This window comes from Rhagoletis zephyria, unplaced genomic scaffold (assembly GCF_001687245.7).
Source record: "Rhagoletis zephyria isolate East Lansing unplaced genomic scaffold, Rhagoletis_zephyria_1.1 Rzeph_scaffold_01194, whole genome shotgun sequence".
In the NCBI taxonomy this organism is placed as follows: domain Eukaryota; kingdom Metazoa; phylum Arthropoda; class Insecta; order Diptera; family Tephritidae; genus Rhagoletis; species Rhagoletis zephyria.
In genome coordinates, this window is record NW_016158278.1 from 87,536 (window position 1) to 110,052 (window position 22,517).

The 22,517-nt window shown below is 38.2% G+C and overlaps 1 protein-coding gene across 1 annotated transcript in view; it reads right to left on the reverse strand.

Annotated features, from left to right (window-relative positions):
* Window positions 1–22,517, reverse strand: part of LOC108363116 (uncharacterized) — a 64,046-nt gene that overhangs the window by 18,917 nt on the left and 22,612 nt on the right. The window contains exons 8-18 of the mRNA XM_017616387.1: window positions 15,924–16,077; window positions 15,724–15,847; window positions 14,240–14,471; window positions 12,987–14,114; window positions 12,717–12,925; window positions 12,326–12,653; window positions 12,125–12,263; window positions 11,981–12,056; window positions 11,787–11,905; window positions 9,537–9,751; window positions 5,150–5,392 (exon numbers count right to left, since the gene is read on the reverse strand). Coding sequence (XP_017471876.1) covers window positions 5,150–5,392; window positions 9,537–9,751; window positions 11,787–11,905; window positions 11,981–12,056; window positions 12,125–12,263; window positions 12,326–12,653; window positions 12,717–12,925; window positions 12,987–14,114; window positions 14,240–14,471; window positions 15,724–15,847; window positions 15,924–16,077 — 2,967 coding nt within the window. The remainder of the gene's footprint in view (window positions 1–5,149; window positions 5,393–9,536; window positions 9,752–11,786; window positions 11,906–11,980; window positions 12,057–12,124; window positions 12,264–12,325; window positions 12,654–12,716; window positions 12,926–12,986; window positions 14,115–14,239; window positions 14,472–15,723; window positions 15,848–15,923; window positions 16,078–22,517) is intronic.

Below are 22,517 nucleotides of genomic sequence, written 5' to 3' on the forward strand. Positions count from 1 at the left end.
GAAACTAAGTAGATAACAACAAAGAAAAAATTATTATTACAAGTTAAATGAAATAAACTACGTTTGACCAAAACCAAAATCAGCATACACTAAAAACTTTAATATTCTAGTAAACAACTTTTATTATTTTACGCCCACCAGCAGCCGCAAAAGTATTCGTAGATCAAATGTATGTAGTTTCGTCGATTTGTCAAATTTAATCGTTATTTCACAGGTCGACAATGCGTACTGAGTCTATGTCTCGAATTTATAATTTGGGTAACAAAATTGCATTGTGAGTTGGATATATGAAATTTTATACATATGCACGTATGTATGTATACTAAACTTGATATGGGGCTAGCCTATTGAAATGGTAAGTATTGAGAAATATTTACAATTTACTGTTAAAGTGTCTATCATTCTTAGTAGATGACGTTGTGACTACGCTTTCATATAATACATTATATATTCATATATATAGAAGCTAATGTAGCCAATAGCTTCTATCTATCGCTGAATGAATGTGAAGAATGCTAATGACAGCAATTAATAGACGAAGCTACGTATTAAGTATTGTATTTACTGCCACTCACGAAGGTACATTTTGAGAAAAAATTCTGCTTTGTAAATTAGAATCAAACTTACTAAAACTAACATTAAAGTTTCCCTAAATAATCGCGAAGTCTACGACACTGCAGAGATCTGAGTACTTGTGTCTTTTACCTTGGGTGCCAGCTCATTCGGTCGTACCTGGTAATGAGATACCTTATCAATTGACCAGAGTTAGATCAGACCAGGCATTACTCGTTTCGCAATCACAATCGAAAACTGGGTTTCGCTCAGCAATGACTGGGAGGCATCGAGGGCTGCAGGTGGGAAAAACTCATGTTGCATTCAATTTCAGATAGTCAATATGGTTTTTTGTTGGACTGCTGACTGCTCGCTTAATATGGCACAAACATCTGACCATTTACTCATCCTGCCTTGAAGGGGATGATGGTTTCTGCTCCGCATATGCAAGAATCAGGTATGCGGCATATTTGGCCGCGAAGTGTTGAGAGACGAACACCTAAGATCTTTGACACCCAACAACCTGCTTAGGTTTATTCGTAAATTGTGCAGATTTAACACAGATTAAGGGCTGGTTGTTCAATGTCTGGTTATCACTACTTGCCGGTTAAACATCATTATCGACGTTTTCGACATAATGCATATATCATGTGATTGATAAAGCAGTCGTTGTATTTAACTGAAGCTTCTACCTCCGATTAGTGCTAATCAGACATTGTACAACCGGCCCTAAAAGGGACATGAAAATGGAATACAAGGAGCGGCATGTAAACTGAGTGCTGTTTTCTGCAGCTAACAGCTGAGAGACGTCGTACAAGGGCGTTTTTGGGCTCGCTGATAATGAATCTGAAGTCAGATTTGGAAAATTCAAAATGGCCGATCCAATATGGCGGATGATTTTTAAAAAACTTATTGCGTTTTTACGAAATTGTAAAAGGGGGGATTTTGGGGGTAGCTTATTTCGAATCTGAGGAAACGGATAATCGACTAAGTCAATTCGAATATGTTTTGAAAAGATTTTGCAAATCGACTAACCGATTATTCGCCTAGACGATTACCAAGGGCTCAAACAAAACTGAGTCATGCAATTACAAAGTCATTGGGAATGTTTTTTTTTTTATAAGAAACGCCATCTTGTGGGACCCGATCGACCCTTAAAAGCGCAGTTTACACCGATGTATTGAATTTACTATTTTAAAATGTAACAATAGATTTTGAGTTTATCGTTGCTCATAATTTGTATTTAGACTTCCTTTAGGTCCCTTAGGTTGAGCACCTATTGGTGGTGCCAGAGAGCGAAGGAACCTCTAATAGACTTTTCAGAATTTGTATTTAAATTTGCTTCAGGTAGAACACCTACTGAAGCTAGTGACAGGACGAACGTTCAACAGACTTTTCATGGATTAAAAACTAAAATACAAATGACTTTATCGGGAGCGAAATTTGCACAGACTGAAGGTTTCAGTTATTGGAATTTTACGTAGGGTTTAAAATTAAAATAGGAATGTAAAAAATCTTATTTTTTTATATATAAATACACAAAAATTGTGCAGATACATTTTACATACATACATATTTATGTCGGCCCACAGTAGGCGCTAAGGGTGGTGCAAGGTATTAAGGTATACAAAGCTTGTGATATACTTATTTTACATATATAGTATACATAAATGCATGTACGTCAGGCTGTGCCGAAAAAAATTTCGCCGTACACCCCTGAGTCTAAAGAAATTTCGTAAGGCAATTCCGAAATAATTTTCGCTTTTTCTTTGGCCGAATGACAGCGTCCCCTTTTTACATTTTTCGTTTTATCTTCGGCATTTGCCGTCGGATCTTAAATCATGATATGTCGATGTTCTGGACTTGAGGGTACATTTTTTTTTTTGCACCGTCTCTCGTAAGACAAATGACAGATGACAAGATAGTTCGGAAGACTTTTTACTCTTGCACAAAAGTCTTAGAATAGACTTCCTCATTCACCACTGGTGGTAAAAAATTATTATGAGAGAAAACACTTGTGTATCATTTAGATCGCGTTGCTCCAATAGTCGCAATAGTTTTTAGGTTTTGTTTTAAAAATAAAAATATTTTTTTAAATGTTATTTAATTGTTTAGTACTATTTTCTTCTTTTTTGATTTATTATTTTTTCTTTGTCTTATTTAAATTTTAGATTTTATTGCTTTCAGAAGATTTTTTTTTTAATTTATCGTATTTTATTTTTATTTTTTTTAAATATAGTTTTCGTTTTTTTATTAGTTTTTATTGTTTAAAAATATTTTTACATATTCTCTAATTTCATAAAATTTTTAGATACTAAGTTTATGTATTTTTTTCTTTTTAGTTATATTTTTTCTTTCTTAATTTAACTTTTTAAAGTGTTATTGTTTTAAAAAGATTTTTTTTTTATTTAATTTTTAGGAACATATTTTATATTTCTTCTTTTTTGAATAAATTTTTTGGTGCATTTTCCTTTTAATTTTTAGATTTTTTGTTTATTTAATTGTTGAGTACTATGTTCTTCTGTTTTGATAAAATTTTTTTCATTCTCTGATTTGATTTTTAGATTTTATTGTATTAAGATTTTTTTATTTTATTTGATTTTTTAAAATATTTTATGTATTTTAGCATTATTTTCATTCTTATATTTATTAGTTTTTCTTGTTTTAAGAACAAAATATAAATATTTTTTCAATTTAATTAAATTAAAAAAAAAAAATTGCTAAAAGCTAAGAGCACAACGCTAAGACCTCCTCGTTAGCACATCTTTCAATTACTCTTTCGAAAGACAGAATTCACAGTTGTCTTACGAAAGACTTTTGTCTTTCAAAAGACTGTGGTGAGTCGAAAGACAGTTGCCAGAATTTGTCTGTAAAGCTCACCATACTTTTGCTATGGGAGTATGGGGTAATTTATTTACTCCAGTAGAACTATTATAACAAGTAAGAAAGTCTAAGTTCGGGCGGAGCCGAACATTAAATACCCGGCGCAAGTATTAAATATATGTTTTCCACCTTTCCGAAAGCTGCCGCTACATGATAAGCCGGAGTGTATAAATTTTAAGTAAATTAGCGTCCTTAAATTTCGAAATATTGAAATTTCAAGCATTTCTGAAATTTACCGGTTATATGAAAAACGTAATTTTAGTCCGATTTCAACAATTTTCAACGGTTTGCTTTTGTGTGGCAAGCACGATAACCGTACCGAGTTTGGTACAAATTGGTAGAACGGTTACCGAGACACATATATGTGATCATAAGTGGGCGGTGCCACGCCCATTTTCCAAAATTTTATCACAAACATATTTCTTTGTTAAGAATTGTTGCACCCATCAATTTTGAAAAAATTAGCTTTAATATTTACTGATTTATCGAGGATTTCGTATTTTTCTAAATTACCGTTATATGGGATGTGGGCGTGGTTATTGTCCTATTTTAAAAATTTTCGGCCATTTGGTATGCTGTACCAGGACCANGCAGAATGCACATAGGTGTCACCGAAAAATGTAAAACAGGGGACCCTTAGATTCGGTAAAAAAATCGTAATTACATACCTTGCAAAAAATATTTTAGACTCAGGGTTATATGCGAGCTTGTTTTTTTTGATTGCTTCTAAAGTGGTACGGTCTAATGTACATATGTATATGTAAGTTTGTAGAAGCATTAGCCTGTATACAGCGTGCATGTACTACTATCTACTAAGCATGTAGTTATGTACCAACATGTTAAATCACTTTTATGTAGAGAGTTACAGGAATGTGCAACTTGTGTGTCATAAGCGGTTAGGGAAATATTTATAAGTGGGACTTAGCCGCAGCCAGCGGAAAGGAGGGGTTTTTTGCTCAGCGCTCAACAGAAGTTAGAGTAACTAAGTAATTAATATATATAGGTCGGGCTCTTGATGGGATCGAAATGAAATAAAGAGAAAATATCATACAAACCACGGTATATTTGTACATTTGTAGATACTAGGGTGGTACTTAGTATTTGCCTCTAACTACGTTTTAGCATTCAACTTCTATTTGTTGTGCAACACAAATGAGGTGACGTTATTTATATGATTAATGTGTACTACATACATGTAAATATGTATACTGTATGTGAATGCACTTGAATGAACAGTGAATTAACATAAAACAATGTGTGCAATTACTTAAAAGAATTAGAAAATTTCGAGTTCGAAACTGTTTTTTAGGAGAGGGGAGGATATACAGCATTGAGTGTACACAACGAGATATAATTTTGTTTTGTTTAGAAATTTTTTGCAAAAAAGGTATAAAAAGGTAGGAATGATAAACCAATTACTCATATGCATATATAGATTAACTTGTACATACATATGTTTAGAGAAATAGGCAAATAGAGAGAGAGAGAGAGAAGAGAGAAACAGGTAGATAGATAGAAATACAACGCTTGAAGTGAGTAGCAGTGGAGTTTTCGGTTATTGCATAGTAGGTAATTAATTTAAAGGGGTTATTAAAGGATTCTATTAAACAATTTTCTTTTGTCTCTTTGTAAGTGCTTGCAATTTTTTTTTTGTTCTTTTGTGGGAGTTTTTTTTTCTTTTGCTCAATATTAAACTCAATTTAGCCTATCTTACGTCGGGGAGGCGGTCGTAATAGATCGTCAAGTGAAAATGTACGCGCTGCTGCCCCTCCCCCTCCAGGTATTGGATTGGGGCTGCTGAGGCTCAAAAGTGACGGTTTTCTGATACCCAATCTGTTGAATATGGAGCGCTGTGTGCCCGGTGCGATATTGCCGGTTGACTGTGGAATGGCAGTTGTAAATTGCAATTGCTCGCGTAATGATGTGTGATGATGATGCCCATGTATGGAACCAGGTGCTATAAAATATTGAACAATAAGAAGAAGAAGAAGAAAAATAAAACGTATGCACATACAATTAGAAGAAAAAGACAAAGAAAAAGAGAGACAGAGAGAGGAGAGAGATAGAAAGGTAGAAAAATTGTTTTTGCAAGAAGTTGTAAAATGAGCGCAAACACGAGAACCCTAAAAGTGGATTCGATTCGGAGAATTGTTTTAGTTTAGTAATAATCGTAAATACTTAAAAATATTTTATGTAGCAAACAATTATAAGTGTGTCGAATATTTCAAAAATATTAAAGCCATAGCAGAATACTTAAGACTGGCATACATTCAATACGAATCTTATGTTTATCATATTCTAAATAATAATATATAATATTTGATATATGTATTTATATACGTAAACAATAATTTTAAACTTTGTACCCATAGCTTACGAAATGTATACCCAAGGACTTTCGGCTGAGGCAAATTTAGCTGTAGCAGGCAAACAACTAGCAACCCGTCAGGAAATATATATTTGATGACACTATTGCGCCAGAGAGAGAGAGAGAGCAGCAGCGGCAAAGTCACCTTCATGCGGTGGTGATTTAAAACGAAAATAGATCGTGCCACCTGACACGGTCTCCGATTTTACGTCGGTGGGAAACTGCGCTCTATCTTTTATCTCCTTCATGGTTCGCTGAACATGTTCGCAAAGTAATTAAGAAAAAACGTAAGAAGACGAACATGGAATTTCTCTCCATAAAAAGCAAACAGGACAAATTAGTCCCCTTTCAGACACGTCAAGTCTTGAAAGCAATTTTTTTCGCATTCTCTTTTGTGTTTTCTATTTGCTTCCACACGCGTCAACTTTAATTGAATTCAAGTCCTTGGTTCTTTAAATGGGAAGCAACGAAAAGATCAAAAGAGACAAGAAAACTTGAAACGAATTGACGGTACGGAGGTATCTGTACTCTTCCCTTCTCTTCATACCTCCTTCGCCTACGAACGAGCAGACTTGAAAGCAAGACTTGACGTGTCTCAAAGGGGACTTACTATAACAATTTATTCAAGGAGAAAATATAAACTTCTCTATGGAAGTCAAATATCTAGGCGTTATACTTGATGACAAGCTCTCATGGGATCTACAGCTAGGATCTCCATATGACCTGCCAGAACCTAATGGGCAGAAACTTCGATATCAGGTATATATTATCAAGATAGGTTTTGCCTCCATCTGGTGGATGAAGACATAAATGATGTGCATGCAGACCAAGCTCAACAAACGCCAACGACTAGTCCGCGTGGGAATAACTGGCCCTATTGAGAGCAACACCAACTACCGATCTCGGGGCGCTTCTACACCGCCCACTTTTGTACATTGTAATAATGAATGTTTACATCAATTCTTATCTCATGTGACAATGTGAGAATAAGAAGCTTATATACCCATAAGTTCTTAAGGTTATAGAATAATAGAAAGCACTGAGTATAAGCTGTATAGAACAGTGACTTTTCGTAGTTTAAATTCACACGTAACTTTAAGGTGGTTCTCCCTATTAAATAGAACCAACTTAGTAAATGAATGACCTAAACCGTGAAAGGATTACCACATCTGGTATACTGATTGCTCCAAGATTGGCAATATCGCCGACACAAGGGTCTATGGTATACCACCTTGAAAACAACTGAGCACACAATGAGCCACTGTAAAGCCCTTCCTAGACCTAGACTGGCTTCCTAGAATTCGCGTATCTATAACTAAATCGCCTAAACAGCACTCGCGTGGCTCACAGATGGCCTCTAACGAAATAGAAAGCTTTAGCTATAGATTGGCCTTGGTCGAGGTCGTGGTAACTGATGACCTGCTCCATCCGCGAAAGGATGCTCACAGAGATCGACAGTACGTCTATTGAAAATTAGTTCTTTGGATTTTACATACAGACTACATACTTTTTTGTAGTACTATTGACACGTTGTAAAAGCCGAGTAGATGGGAGGGCAAGCAAATTAAAAAATATATTTTACCAGAAAAAAATGTGACCAATAAGTACGGGCTCCAAACGGCACCTTTGTAACTAAGATGCAACGCCAGTTCATCAGCCGCACAGTTTCCAACAAGCTTCGAACATTTCATAAGTGAACCCAAGGTCTTTAACCTTCCTTACCGCTAACGCGCACAACAACAGCCAATCGATTGCTTCCTTAATGGCAGTAATCTCCGCTTAAAAACCATTATCTAGAAGCATCCGCCGACATTTCCGTAAAGCTTCATCCAATCCGTGTAAAAGGTCCCCAGTGCCTCCTTCCAACATCTGCCCCCTGTTCACTCATCCCTTTGTGAGATGTGTGTGGATAACGTACTAGCTGATTATAAGCTAGAAACGCAGGTATGAAATCAATTGAAGACCCCGAAAATAATAGAGTGTCCATATCTCGAGTCGATCAGACAACCAGTTACCCTATGTCTGCCTCCCGCTCTTCCTGCAGCTGCTTTACCTGCGCTGTCGCCAGGTGCTATGTTAAGCATGATGTTAAGGGCTAGTGTGGGATTGGTCGGTAAGCGCACCACTGATTGCAATGAGGTCAGGTCGTTGCACTCGCTCGCTTGATTCGTAGCGTCAGGAAATAACTTTGTGAGAAGGCGTCCATCTCTTACCTATGGCGCCTTTGCAGCTAAACAACAGAGCCATTGAAGCTTTTCTTACCTTCTCCTTAATTGTAGACTTCCACAACAGTTTTCGATAAAGAATAAAGCCATAGTACTGGTCAGAAAGTAGCAGGCGTATGAAACCGAACGAGGCAGGAGTGGCGTGGGGCACCTCATACTTCTTAGTAAACAAAACGAGTTCTGTTTTTATTAAGATTAACAGCAAGTTTGCAGACCATGCTGTCACCAATTCAAGTATCCTTGAGTTAACTCGTGGAGGGTACGAAAACATTTGCGCCACACTAAAAGTGCCACATCATCGGCATATAGGCGATCACCCGGCACCCCCTACTCGCCAGCTTCTCTAGTAGGTCGTTTACTGGTAATTTATTGCACCCAGAGAATTGACGAGATAATATTACTTTGTGGCGTGCCCCTGTTAACCCTGCGCTGTACGGTAGCACCACTTCATTCCGTCGCGACAACTTTGTTGCCGATTATGCGATTTATGAGCACAGCTTTGTTCCCAAGTTTACTGAGGGATCTGACTATTGCTCCTATAGTTTATTGCTAAAAGCGTCCTTTACACCGATAAACACCCCCACACTGAAGTCTTTCGGTATGTAGGCTTCTTCAATTGACCTGAAATTTGTGTGCAAGGCGGTCTCGTCCGACCTACCCTTGATGTATGCTTGATATGCAGATTAATCAAATTCTCAAGAGTTTAAGCAACAAACGAAGAGCGGCTAATCGGTTTAAAATGCATGGGAGTGATGTGAGAACTTTTTCCCGTTTTCGCTATAAACGTCATCCTGACCACTCTCCAAGCCCTGCTAACAATTAGCTAATACATTTTGAAAATAACTGTGTGCTAAAAATATACTAATTAATGGTGTTTTAATAATACGATTTAGCCAAATCTTAGTTCCATTTGAAACTACATAAATAGATAAGTGGAAATTTACTAATGGATACTTATCTGTACATACCAACAAATATGACATAAATTTGTATAACTACTTAATTCAACTTTATATACATACATACATAGGGGGCATATTCATAGTAGGCTCTAAAGTTAATTGCAGCTTTTTTGACAGATATTCCATTCAAAATTTCGTCAAAAAGCTGTAAATAACTTAAGTATCGACTTTATATTGACTATGAATATACCCATAGGTTTTAGCCTACGTTTATTATTGCCTACCTACACACTTACTTACATAGCTCTATATAAATACGTACATAATCTAGCGTTTATTCTTAAAAAAAAAATAAAAACTTACGTCGATTTCGATCTGCTTCCTCGGCCAGTAGTTTTTCGATCTTCTCTGGGAAGTGCCGCTTAGCACACCACACCAAGCCGATGACAGCCAANGAACTTAAGTATCGACTTTATATCGACTATGAATATACCCATAGGTTTTAGCCTACGTTTATTATTGCCTACCTACACACTTACTTACATAGCTTTATATAAATACGTACATAATCTAGCGTTTATTCTTAAAAAAAAAATAAAAACTTACGTCGATTTCGATCTGCTTCCTCGGCCAGTAGTTTTTCGATTTTCTCTGGGAAGTGCCGCTTAGCACACCACACCAAGCCGATGACAGCCAATACAACAAACACTGTGATTAAACCCAGCCAAAATGGTTCTTGTAGCATGCGTTCCGATAGCGGCTTATAAGGTATATGCAGCATACGGCGCTCACACCTTGCACCCTCCCACCAAGCATGACAACTGCAGCGGTCAAAGCAATAAGAATTATAATTATTTATTTAATGTCTACTGAAATGTACCAAATATTTTTTTGAGAATTTAGTCTTTCCATTTGGTCTAAATGTCGTATATATATATATAGTTTTTTTGTTGTTTTTCGACCATAACCCCTGTCGAGTTGAAGTTCAACTTTTGTTCAGGAGCTTATACTAAGCCAGCCATACCAAATCTTAAGTCTTTCACATCCATGTCACCGAATATCGCTGTCCTTTTGTACTTTCGGGGTAGTGTTATCAGGGCTGCACAGAGGTATGTACTTTATTTAGTTATTAAACCTTGCAGGAAGCAGGGGAACACTGCTCGGAGTGGCCGGCTCTTTCCCTCAGCAAAAAAATTCTAATTCAACGCTTTTAAAATAGGAGATCGGCGCTTCTCAAAAAAAGCCGAAAGGTGTCATTACTACTGTCTCAACAACGAACTCTCCTTTGGCAACCAAAATCCTACAAAGAAACCTTAAACCAGGTGCAACTACACCAACCAGCAGTAATACCAAGGGAACTCCTGGAACGAGGAGTTCAAAAGCCACTTCCACTAAAAAAAAGTAGCAGGCTAATAGCAGGCCCTTAACTCAAGCGCCGATCATCCTGTGTCCACTAGAAGTAAGGTAGCTAATATGCGATAGTACAGCCTTCTAGCGCAGTCATCCACCGAGATAAACGTACGGCGTACAGATCCTGGCTGGCTACAGCACAACGTAGATCTAGCTGATTTTGACTATAGGTAACCCTTGGTCGAGTGGTTAGAGCTGTCAGCTCCTACTCGGTAGGTCCATGGTTCTATCCTTGTTCCGAGCTACATTAAAAAAAGTGTTTTACCAATATCGGGGGTCCCTCGGAAGGCAATGGCAAACCTACCAGTGTATAACTGCTATGAAAATAGTTTCGCATTAAAACCATTTGCGAAGGCCGCGCAACGCTTTGGGTCCCTCCCGGTTGTGGGACAACATCAAGGCTCACATTAAAAATCGGAAGAAAAGCTCGGCCAAGCACTAGAAAATGTGTAAGTTCCAAATATTTAATTTATTTATTAATCCATGAAGCTGTACTGGGATGCGCGCTATGATCGATAAACTACTCGAAGTGTACCCATGAGCTCGTTTGAAAATTGTTGAAGCTAAGATATCCCAACGCGATGCAGGTTGAAAGCCTGGAACCAATAAAGAGCAGTTTATTGCCCAAACAACAGCATTTGGTCTGTCTTGCGAAAGTCATTACTTTACGTAGGCCCGCTTTCTACCAATTTGGAATACACAAACAAGTACCTGGTGGAGGTGGATACTTCGCCCAAGGCCGTCCAAAGGCATTTTTATGAACTGAAGGACAAGATCCAGAAGTATATTCGACAACCACCGAACGCAAAGCTGGACAGACTTCCACAAACTCCCGCTCGAAGAATGCCTTCACGGATTTTACCCACCTTCCTTGCAGAGGAACAGTTTCAATTGCCTCGAAACATCCCCATTACTCTGCCGAAATGACGGTTTGAATACTGTGCAGATTGAACTCTTCCTCAATGTAAGTTTCACATGCGAAGGCTCCCGCGTGACTCTAACTACTTCTTTATATGCCTGTCTCAAATCTACTCAATAAATATCTCTCTTACTTTAATCCGACAGCACAATCTAGCTGCCTTTACCAATAGTAAGTACGTCGAGTCGTTAAGGGGTGTCATGGCTGACAGATAAAATAGTCGAAGTTTACCCAGGAGCTCGTCTGAAAATTGTTGAAGCTATGGACGATATCAAGATAAGCTTCAAGGTCGGCAAGAGTTATCGTCATTCTGCGGCAATGCAACTTTAAATACGTGTATGATATTTAGAGCAATATAGAGAGTATGAATACCGAATGTCACATGACGTCCGAATGCACATTATACAGTGTCTACATGAATGTTATTATTTTTGGATTAATTTTGGATTAAACACACTACCCAAAAACGAACCGTACGTCGACTTTTGTTGATTACCACCCCGAATGCGTTTATAAAAAGCACTTACCGACAAAAGTAGCCACCATTTCGTTCAAAACAAACGCCACGTCCTTCGCAGGGATTCTCAGCACAAGGCCTTTGTTTTTGCTCGCAGGTTTGACCCATGTAACCCGGCTGACATTGACACTATACAGAAGAAGTAAGATCGTAAGAAACATTTGCAGATAACAGTCAAAAGCATACTGGCATGAACGAACCCACCTTGAAGCTATTTGTAGTCAACTCACATCTGCCAAACACGCAGGGTTCGAGCTCGCAAATATTCAAACCGCAAAATCTGTAAAATTTTTAGATTCTTTTTATAATCGAATGATCAAAAGTAAAACTTATTTTGCCCCTTCTTACCTGCCCGTGTAGTGCCCCTGGCATTGACAATAGTTCGACCCATTGTTGGGCACGCATTTGCCATTAAACTGGCAGGGATTTGGTTGGCAGGATTCGACTGTAATATCGCCGGCAGTCAATTTCATTTTATAGGTATTATCTGTTGGAAACAATTAACAATAAACTACGAAGTATGAACACCAAACTTTTGTTTAAGCTCACCCCATTGTATTGACACAGTTGCATTTAGTAGCGCATTCGAGTGCAGACCTGTGCGCTGGCGTATGTGCAGCGTGTTCAGGTAGGATGTTATATACACAGGTGGCGCTGTGGCATCTACTACACGCATTTGAAGTCTACTACTCGCCTTCGTTGTTGGTATCATTAAACGGTTGGGACGGTCACGGTTATAAAATGTCTCCTGCATATGACCACCATATTTTGAGGTCTGTTGACTGTCTGGTGAACCGATGTGCGGTAGAGTAGTAGGCTGCTGAAACTTGCATAAATGCCAGTTTGTGCCATTGTTGTCGGCATAGTTGTCATAGACCTTAAAGGTAAAATAATTTCATTGATATCCCACTACATATAATCGCTGTGTGCCCATACTTACCTCTAGCAAGCTACCATCGGGACAACCGCCATTCTCGCTAAACTCAACGCCATGTAGCTCTAGCAAAATATTCTGTCCAAACGGCGCCACCAAATGGTGTGTAAAGTCTACATTTTCTGGCATTGCATGCGGGTAGTTGAGTTGATAGAGTTGTCCGCTGCTGTTGTAGTTCAAGCTGATTATACGCTCACGTCGCTCCAAGGGTGCCACTGAACCAAATTTTGCACTCAGGCAGTTATTTAAAATTAGTTTTGTACTCAATTTCCTTACCTGTGCGGTAGACAGCTTGGAACCCTTTGCCGCGCGGATGTGGTCCAGTGCGAAACTGTATGCGCAGCTGTTCACGCTCGCTTACGAATATACCCTCGCTCAATAGTTCTTTTGTGCGAAACGGTCGCAGCAGTCCGCTACCAATGTCCACTTCCAAACTTGCGTCTACTTTCAAATCGAACTCATTGAACTCGAGCCAGACGCGTTTACCGGCTGGCGCTTGTATCACGTAAGCACAATTCAAATTGTTGAGTAAAAAATGTGGATAGTTCGGACTGAGGACGGTGCCCTCGCGTGAGGTTAGCGTTTGTAGCGGGCAACCAGATATATCGATGGCCTTCCATGTGGCCGCATACCCCATACCATTCACAGAGTAGTCGCTATGAAAATTCAGCATAGCCTCATTTGAGCTGGAAACAAAATCAAATTTGGACATATTTGAGGTGTGCGTGCCACACCAGCGTACATATGGCAGGAATGATTGTGCATTATCCACAGGTAGTGGTACCATTAGTGAATCTCCATCATCTAAAATACTATTGCGCTTGCGACGCGGTCTTTTCGCTTTTCGGCGACGATGTTTAGGATTTTGATATTTCGTTATGACGCTAATGGCGCCGCCGTGTGCCGTGTGAATCCACCTATTGGTCTTGTGTGGCGGTTTCGAAAGCACCTCTCGCCTAAATCTTTGCCTCGCCCTGTGCGTTCTTCTGCTTTTTTCATATTTGTGTACTAAAGTTTTCCTAGTATGACTTTGTTTTGTATATTCCTTTTTGGCAGTGTTGGGTCTTTCGTGGTTGCCTTGCTTTGGAGGTGTATGCAGACCTCTTCTTATGCTACGTTTCGGTCGTTTACTGTAATCTGATTCGAATTCACCAATGTCTACTTCATTGTCGGTCGATGTCAGTTCTTCTTCTGAAGTTAACATAGCCATGGGCAAGGGATTGCTCCCGGGCTCTAGGGTTATGTGAGAGGCTAATTCGTAATCTTCTATGCTCACAAAATCGTAAAGACACTCATCCTGTGGCTCTAAATCTATCTTTTGGAACTGAAGTATAATGCGGGTACGCTCTGGTGTTTTGATGTGTACCCAATAGTCCATGTTGAGGGGATAAGTGTCGGGGTAGGCTTTTATTAAATGATTTATGATATAAAAAAGAAATTAAATAAACTCGGAATTAAATTTAAATTTAGAAGATATTATGTCGTTGAATTTGGTGTCCAATAAGGATACAATAAAGTAGGTAGCTTACCTGGTGACACCAGCCTGCCCTCTGTACCTGTTACAGTTAGGTTGTTGGCGGAAAATGTACCATATGAGTCCTTCGGTTTTTTACATACATATCCACCGCCTTTACTGCACTTTTGTGATTGCCAATACAGACCTGACGGGAGCATTGGCGTTGGCGACATCTTCCATTGCAGCCCCAAACAAATAGCATCTTTGGGCAGTTCCTCAAATTGTCCTTGACCAGGCAACCAACCCTTTAAAAGAAATATTTTCATGTTTTAAGTTTTTCCTAAGTCTACCTTAGTGATCAAACTCGCACCATCACAGAAAGTAAACCTAGCCTGATATCTCGATTAGATTAGGCAGAGTGTGGGCTCAAGCCAAAAGGCTCGTCAGTTGACTCGCAAGTGATTGATGTGGTAGGTTTATATTGGTGCTCACAGAATTTTTTGAAGAAAATAAAATGTGTAATTTTAAATGAGAAGACAAATCTGATAGCGTTCGGGATGATGAAGTTTTAACAGTCATTTCTAAAATTTCAAGACGAAGATAAGCTCGATGTGCTAGTCTACCATACAGAGTAATGTCAGAGTCGGCGAATAGGCAAGAGCCCGAGTCTGTTGTGCGAATGTCTGAATGCACGTACGTAAACAATTCCATTGAAAATTAAAAAAAAGCCTCATATTTATGAGACTCTCCGCTTTTGATTAGGACTACTACAGAATATTAAAAGGACAATGTTTCGGGGGAATATAATGTATGGAGCCTTAATCGGACACTTGCCTCTATTCAGCTAGTGGATGTCATCGGTGATACTAAGGTTGACTCATTATTCAGGAAATGCGATATGTAGGGCATGGTAGGGAAAATATAGAACCTTGCGACGTCAACTTTCATCTAGGAAGGCTATGTATAAACATAACAGACAGTCCGAATTCTCGCTAATCGTCCCTCACACAAGCTCTCTGGGAGCATTCATTAATCAAGCGTACGAGCAGGGGAACTAAATTATCCGCACGTTGCGTATCACTGCTGAAAAAATAGACGACTGGCGCAGGCCACGTCACTGTGGACCTCCCTGCGATCGGACGCGACGTGAGCCATTTGGGATTGTAAAGGAAGCTGAACAGGGAAAAGAGCACCAAAATCTTTTCAGAAAAGGTAAAAAAGGTCTTTCGAATTATCGAAAGAATACAACTTAATGCCTCCCGAAAGTCAAGTAGCTTTTAGACCACTGAAATGTTGCGAAACCTCGCCGAAAATTGCAGTGGAATGGTGGAAAGTTCTTAACTAGCCAGCCACAAAGCATAAAAAGTTGCTGCTTGGCAAATAAATGATAATCGAAATAACTCGACACATCTGCGACTAGAGATGGTCTGACGCACTAATTCGTCCAGGACGCAATCTACTTAGACAATTGGCCGGAATTATAGAAGGTCACCGCTTAATGGGAAGGCATACTACTGGCACAAGGGCTTGAGGTGTTACGTTTTTAGCATTTATTACCTGGAAACTCATCCTTGTGTCATCGGTCCATTCAAACTGACCGCTTTTTTCCAGCTCCGCACCAAGCCAATAGATTAGCTGCGGCGAATAATCAATTTGATTTCGAATGTTCGATGTAATGAATCTGTGAAGAAATTACCAGACAAGAAATAACGATACTCTGGGAATTGCATACTAAATATTGTATTTTCTCAACTTACCTGTGTTCATCGGAGGACGATACCGATGAAAGTCGTGCACCCATACCGCGACATACTTGCTGCGCGGTCCACCAATCAACCTCGGGATAGGAAATGAACAGATAGCAGGAACCATTATAATATTTTAAACGTTCGTTGGCGCATTCAGAAGCAGCTGGAAGTATAAGTGGAAAAAAACAAAAACAACGGGTAAGACCATTATAACGGAAGAGCGATAAAGAGTTTAAGTTATTTTTCAAACTGCGCAATCAAAAAAAAAAAAGAAATATACATCAGCGGCGGATTAAGGAGAGCTCAATTTGAGTATACGCGCACATAGAGTTTGGCTAAACGTGCAATACACTTTTTTTTTTGTTAAACCTGCACAAAATTTAGCGCCAATAAAAAGTTATTAAGAGGTGCGTGGATCGATAACACTTCGCTACAGACATAGTAATTATTTAGGGAATCGAGNGAAGAAATATACATCAGCGGCGGATTAAGGAGAGCTCAATTTGAGTATACGCGCACATAGAGTTTGGCTAAACGTGCAAAACACTTTTTTTTGTTAAACCTGCACAAACTTTAGCGCCAATAAAAAGTCATTAAGAGGTGCTTGGATCGATAACACTTCGCTACAGACATAGTAATTATTTAGGGAATCGAGTCAAAGATCTATAGTGTAAAGAGTGTAGGGATACACTTACTAAGTAGAATGTTGTATTACACACATAAATATGTACATTTATAGGTAAATTTTTAAGTCTTTCAAATATGTGTATCCTAATACAACTTTCATCTAATCTATATACATATTGTACAACATTGAGTGAAAAATAAAAAGTAATAAAGAAATAATGCAATAGAAATTAAAGACTTGGTGCAAGTTTAAAATATTTTGTCCGGTAAGCTGCTGTCGTAGGGAGAAATACCTTACGTAAAAAGAGAGAACAAATTGCGAATAGTTGGGCCAAAATTCTGAACCACAGAAGATTTTGGAATCTATCCGTGGAGCGACACTAGAATCAACAAATACAGAATTCCCAATTGCACTGATAAGAAATATTCCACATGAATATGGCATTAAAAATGAGTAGTAAGGTAATTTGGATTCAAGTCTCAAGGCAGTTCAAAACTTGATATTAAAGTTGGATGAGGGATTTACTATTTTGAACTGCTCGGCCAAAGCTGAGATAAAATTGAACTGACGTTGCTTCCTCGACTCTTGCTTTAACCTGCCTTTAAGTAGCCTTTGGATTACTGGCCTGCTCCAAAGCAATGCTGCGATAGAGTGCAGGCTAGTTCCAAAATTGGCTAGTCAGTGCCGAGTCATAGATACATACAAGGTAATTGCTAAGCAGATGAACTATTTAGCGGGGAAAGCAACCACCTTGTCGGACATCCACAACTTTCTTGCATGATCAATCGGAAAGTTTGGAAAAAGTTCGATGGAACAATAACCGACTTACTTAGTCATTTGGACAGCACGAGCTTTACTGGGACATGTGACCGGAATTAAAATTGACCATTTCTGGCAGAGGAAGAAGCAATCAATATATACGAAGATATCTGGAGATCTTATAGCTGGTGTGGCGACAATGAACTGCAAAGATCAATATGCCATGCCAGGCTTTAATGGTTGCGGATCTATTACGGCATATGTGTATATACTTTTATGAGTCAACCGGGGTTTATTTCGATAGCTATGAGTGCCCAGTTTCCGATCCACATTAAAAAAGGCAAAAAGAAGGTCGCCCGCTGCAGGAAACATATTGTGTAAGCCACAATATAACGACGCCTCCAAACCATACCGTGCTAAGTCTGACCAAGTCAAAGGTGACCAAGTCTAAGCATGGTATGGTTTGGAGGCGTCGATATAATATTTATAATTATGCCGGATTTCAACTAGGCTTTAATTTTTTAAAGAAATGTTAATGTCAAACTTGGGTATTAAAAAAGATTATTGTTATTACTTTGAAAAAATAGTAATTAAAATCATTTCCACGTGGCATTTTCTAAATGCCTCCAATTTTTTTTTCATTTAAATGGCTATTCGAAATTCGGCATTATGAATGAACTTCTCGTAAAATGGATGGGAACACTTGGGCCGGCGTGTATGGACCTAGCGTCCCGATGGGCTCATACCCAACCATATTCCATGCGGAAGTTTTCGCAATTGAAGTCTTTGTCCACAAATGTCTTTGCCCAAGGACTAATGGGGGCAACAATAAACAGCATATGAAATAAATAAATAAATCAGGCCGGATAGCCAGGCAGCTTTAAGAACACTTGAATCTTTGAAAACGGTGTCATGGGTAGTGGACAGCTGCAAAAAGGTACTGGTAGAACTAGAAGTTAACAACAGAGTAACGCTATGGTGGATTCCAGGTCATGAGGGTTTCGTTGGCAACGGAAGAGCTGACACTTTAGCGAAATGCGGTGCCCCACGCAGCCTGGTCGGCCCTCAGTCTTTCTTTGGTCCATCCAGAGGATTCACAGCAGGGATCCTACGGGGATGGGAAGAATTGCAAGTTACAGCCCAATGGCGCCCGAAAAAGGACAAAAGGCAGTCCATAAGATCCATAGCTCTGAGCAGCTGCTAAATCTTAGCAGAGAGGGTTTAAGGACTCTAACCAGATACCTGGCGGAAGACTGCAGACCGAGGTACAATCTACATAAGATGGGACGCTGTGAGGAAAGGAACTGCAGGTTTTATAGGCTAGGGAAGGAAACCCCGGAACATTTATCATGTGATTGTCCGCGTATAACTCGACTTAGACTTATATGCACACCTTGGATAATAACGATCATCTCTATCCAGAACCTTGAACATGCTTAATTTCATTAATAGCCTAAGATTGGTCGCAGTTTTATATGCCCTAATACTAATAACAATAATAATAACGGCCGATAAATGTTTATAGCCATGGATCACAATTTGAAAAACTTTCTCTCGTTGAGTGAACAAATGTTGTGTTCATATGTATGTATACGCCTGAAAGCTATACAGGTGCAATCGTCCGTAAGTCCTCATCAAAGTCAAACTATCCAAAGGAAAAGCTGTTGCCTTTGCTTGTCCTATTAATCTTAGTGGTACTATTCAAGAGAAATATACTAGAGTCAAGCTTGTCAAATGACGCGGTTGTGCATTCGTCAAGGCAAGGTTAGGCTGCAGTGGCTGCCCTCATTCAGGTTCAATATTATTAAAAGCGTTAACGTGGTGGCCCGTTATGGTACCGTTCGGGCTCGTAATTGACGCTTAAGGGTGCGTACACACAGGCGGCTTTCAAATTAATTTAGCTACATACGAGGGTAGGCTAAAAAGTTTTGAGCCTAAGGTATTCAAATATATAACCTCCCTTTACCTCAAGGCACTGCTTATATTCATCATAAACGACTTTTAACCCACTGAAAAAAATATTCGCCGTATTTGTCTTCGTAAATCTCGTCTACAGACGTCCACCAAACTGCAACTCAATTCCGTAGGACATGATTTGATGAGTACAAAGTAGATAAGAGGGACCCGTAGGTCTAACTAGACTAAATATTTTTCTTAAGTATAAAAACTATACAGATTTGAACAAATAAAGCTTATACGAAAAAACATTCATGCAAATAAATCGGTATTCGCAAATAAAAGTAGTCAATATCACAATAGCGAAAATCTAAAAAGGAAGAAGAAGTGGCGTAAAGATTGAGGAAGGTAGTGTTGTTATGTGTACGTACATATGTAGATACTATGCACTTATATTTAACTAAACAAAATTCATAATGGCTGCCATGCAAGGTTTTTACTCGTGTACACAAACGTTTTTCTTTTGCAAACTAAACATAGCTTCAAAACAAAATTTGTTTTAAATCATAAAACATTAACAAAATTTAACGCCGGCCAACATTACGTGTTTGTATGCAGTTGGTAGCATTTTTACCATGCAGGCAAATCGATTTGCGGGCGATGAATTTCCATGTAGGACTTGTATGCAACAACAACTAACACATACATACATACATACACGCTGTGGCACTGAAGAGACTTACCACGGAACGTATAACTTCCTGGTAGGATGTTCAGTATTTGAGTTTCGGAGTTTTAGTTGCAATACGAGGCAAAAGTAAAAGTATTTTACAATAGTAATACACATGTACGGGTGGAAGAGAAAGGTGTGAGGCGATTGTGTATGTAACTATTTAGTAAGTATGTATGAATGAAGTAAGTGAATGAAGTAAGGAAAAGAGGTGGCAAAAGTGGTGTAATACAAAGCGTTGCGGTATAAATGTTCTTTTGTTTTTAGGGCATGTAGAAGCATGATTGTAATTGTATATATGTAGGTATGTACATATATACAAACATACATATATGTACTTACAGATAGGGGCCGAGAACGAATGGTATGATTGAAACTAAAGGTCGTTCTCGTAGTTTGGTTCCCAAGAACGCCTCAAAACCCAAACCAAAATGAGGATGAAACTATCGAGAACGTTCTCAATGGGAATTATATAAGAACAAAACCCTGTGGAACGTTTCCCAAGAGAACAAAATGTAAACAACACTTTCTGGAACATTATTAAGAAAACAAAATTGGAACTAATGTCTCAGGAACTTTCTGACAGAGAACGAAACGGGAACAAATCTGCTCTGTACTATTCACGAAGAATGGAAGTGAGAACAATAAATTGTTCCCATAGCGTTCACTAGTTTGAAATGCCTGAATATTAAAATTAAACAAAAAAGAACTGAAAGAAATTTATGGAAATTAAGTCAACGAAAGACTTAAGACATGCAATTTTTTGGCACAGAAAATAAAAAATTGTTTCATAAATGGACAGTTCACCCTAATGATAAACGATCTGGAAGTTTTAAGGATCTAGACTTCCTCTGACATAGTATTAACAATCGTGGTTCTCATTGAAATGATTTTCATCCCAACACGCAGACGGGGAGTCTCATTCTTAACGATAAGTTCTCAAAACTTTTGTCCTCTTTTTGTTCTCTGGCGGAACGTTCCCCGGACTTTTGTTCTTATTTGATTATTTTGAAAACTTTATCGATGCTTTCGTTCTCATTTTGTTCTCATTAGGAAAGTTCCCGAAAGTTTCGTTCTTATTTTGTCCTTCTTGAGAACCTTCGCGTAAGTTTTGTTCTCATTTTGTTCTTTCCGGAAACGTTACCAAAGCTTTTGTTCTCATTTTGTTCCCGTTCAAACTACTCTCAATACGTTTGTTCCCGTTTGGTTCTTGTGTGGGAACGTTCTTGATATTAAATTATGTTCTCATGCAGAACTAAACCAAAACTGGAGCGCGTTCTCGGCCCCTGCTTATAGTTACTACCTAGTACTAGAAAAAAAACAAACAAAAACATTTTTTTTTAGTTTGAATAATGCAGATATACGTAAAATTATGAGTATGTAAGTACATTCTTAAAAATATTTTTATGATATGTAGAAACGCATTCACTGGCAAACATACATACACCCAATTGCAGTTAAGGCAGAAATAGATAAGTACATATTTTTTCTTTGCTGAGGAAATTCAAGTTTTAACTCCTTATGTACACAAATATAGACCATTTTTTAATTTTAAATGAAAAAAGCTTAAAACTGAACTGGAGGTCTGGATTTTTTATGTGCGGTTCTGTGAAGTCAAAGTTCTTCGTCGATAAGCCAGTTATGATTCAAAATTTGGAAGCCAACATTACCCGTCTAATTCGCAAGATATCCCTAGCGATGAATTTAAAATTGGATCTTCCGAATGGTCTACCTGCATAGTACTCGCGGCCAATATTTGAATGAAATTAATTTTTAAAAGGGAAATATCAGAGATTGTTCTTGCGGTTAAAGATTCTGACATCCAGTTCTGTTAAAGTTTTTTTTTCTTTAATGTTAATTTAAAGAAGTCTAGATGGATCCCCCTTTATATTTACACTGGGAAAGAAAAACCATATTCTCTTTGTTTCAAGCTATAAAGCACATATGATTGGCCCCAAACGAACTTTTGTTTACTTTAAAAACATTTATTTTTGCATATTTTTTCGTTTGAATAAGATTTTCTTCTGCACTTCACAGACGCTTTTTCGAAGCCCGACCCTACTGAGAGTTAACAAATAGTAGCAAGCATCTCCGCACACTCAGCTCAGCCACAATATGTATGCAAGTGAATCAAGGCCAAATCACGAAAATGGCGGTTGTTTGGAAATTTTGTTTTAATGAGCTGAACTGATTCTTGGTACAAATTTTCATATAACACCATTCTGTATCGATCACACGTTTAAGATTGTTAAAAAAATTGCTTCTCTGTTAAAAATTTTTAAACCGCTAGCATGGAAAAACCAAAAATGACCCTGTTTGGAAAACTCATGTTACTTTTTTCTTAGTGTGAGCTCTTTTTTATACAAGACACTATCCACAAAAAATAAAAATCAACGCGATTTTTCAGCAATTTGAAACTTGCTCATTATTATACTAAAACTTAATGGGCTTCAAAACTGCGTTCTCAAAATTTTTCCCCAAAATCAGAAAGTTGTATGTATGTAAGTCTATTGCATTTTCTTGAGTTTTTCACAAAGTTTTTTTTTATGTGTTTTGTTGTGGTTAGCTATAGTTTTATAAAAAATTAGTA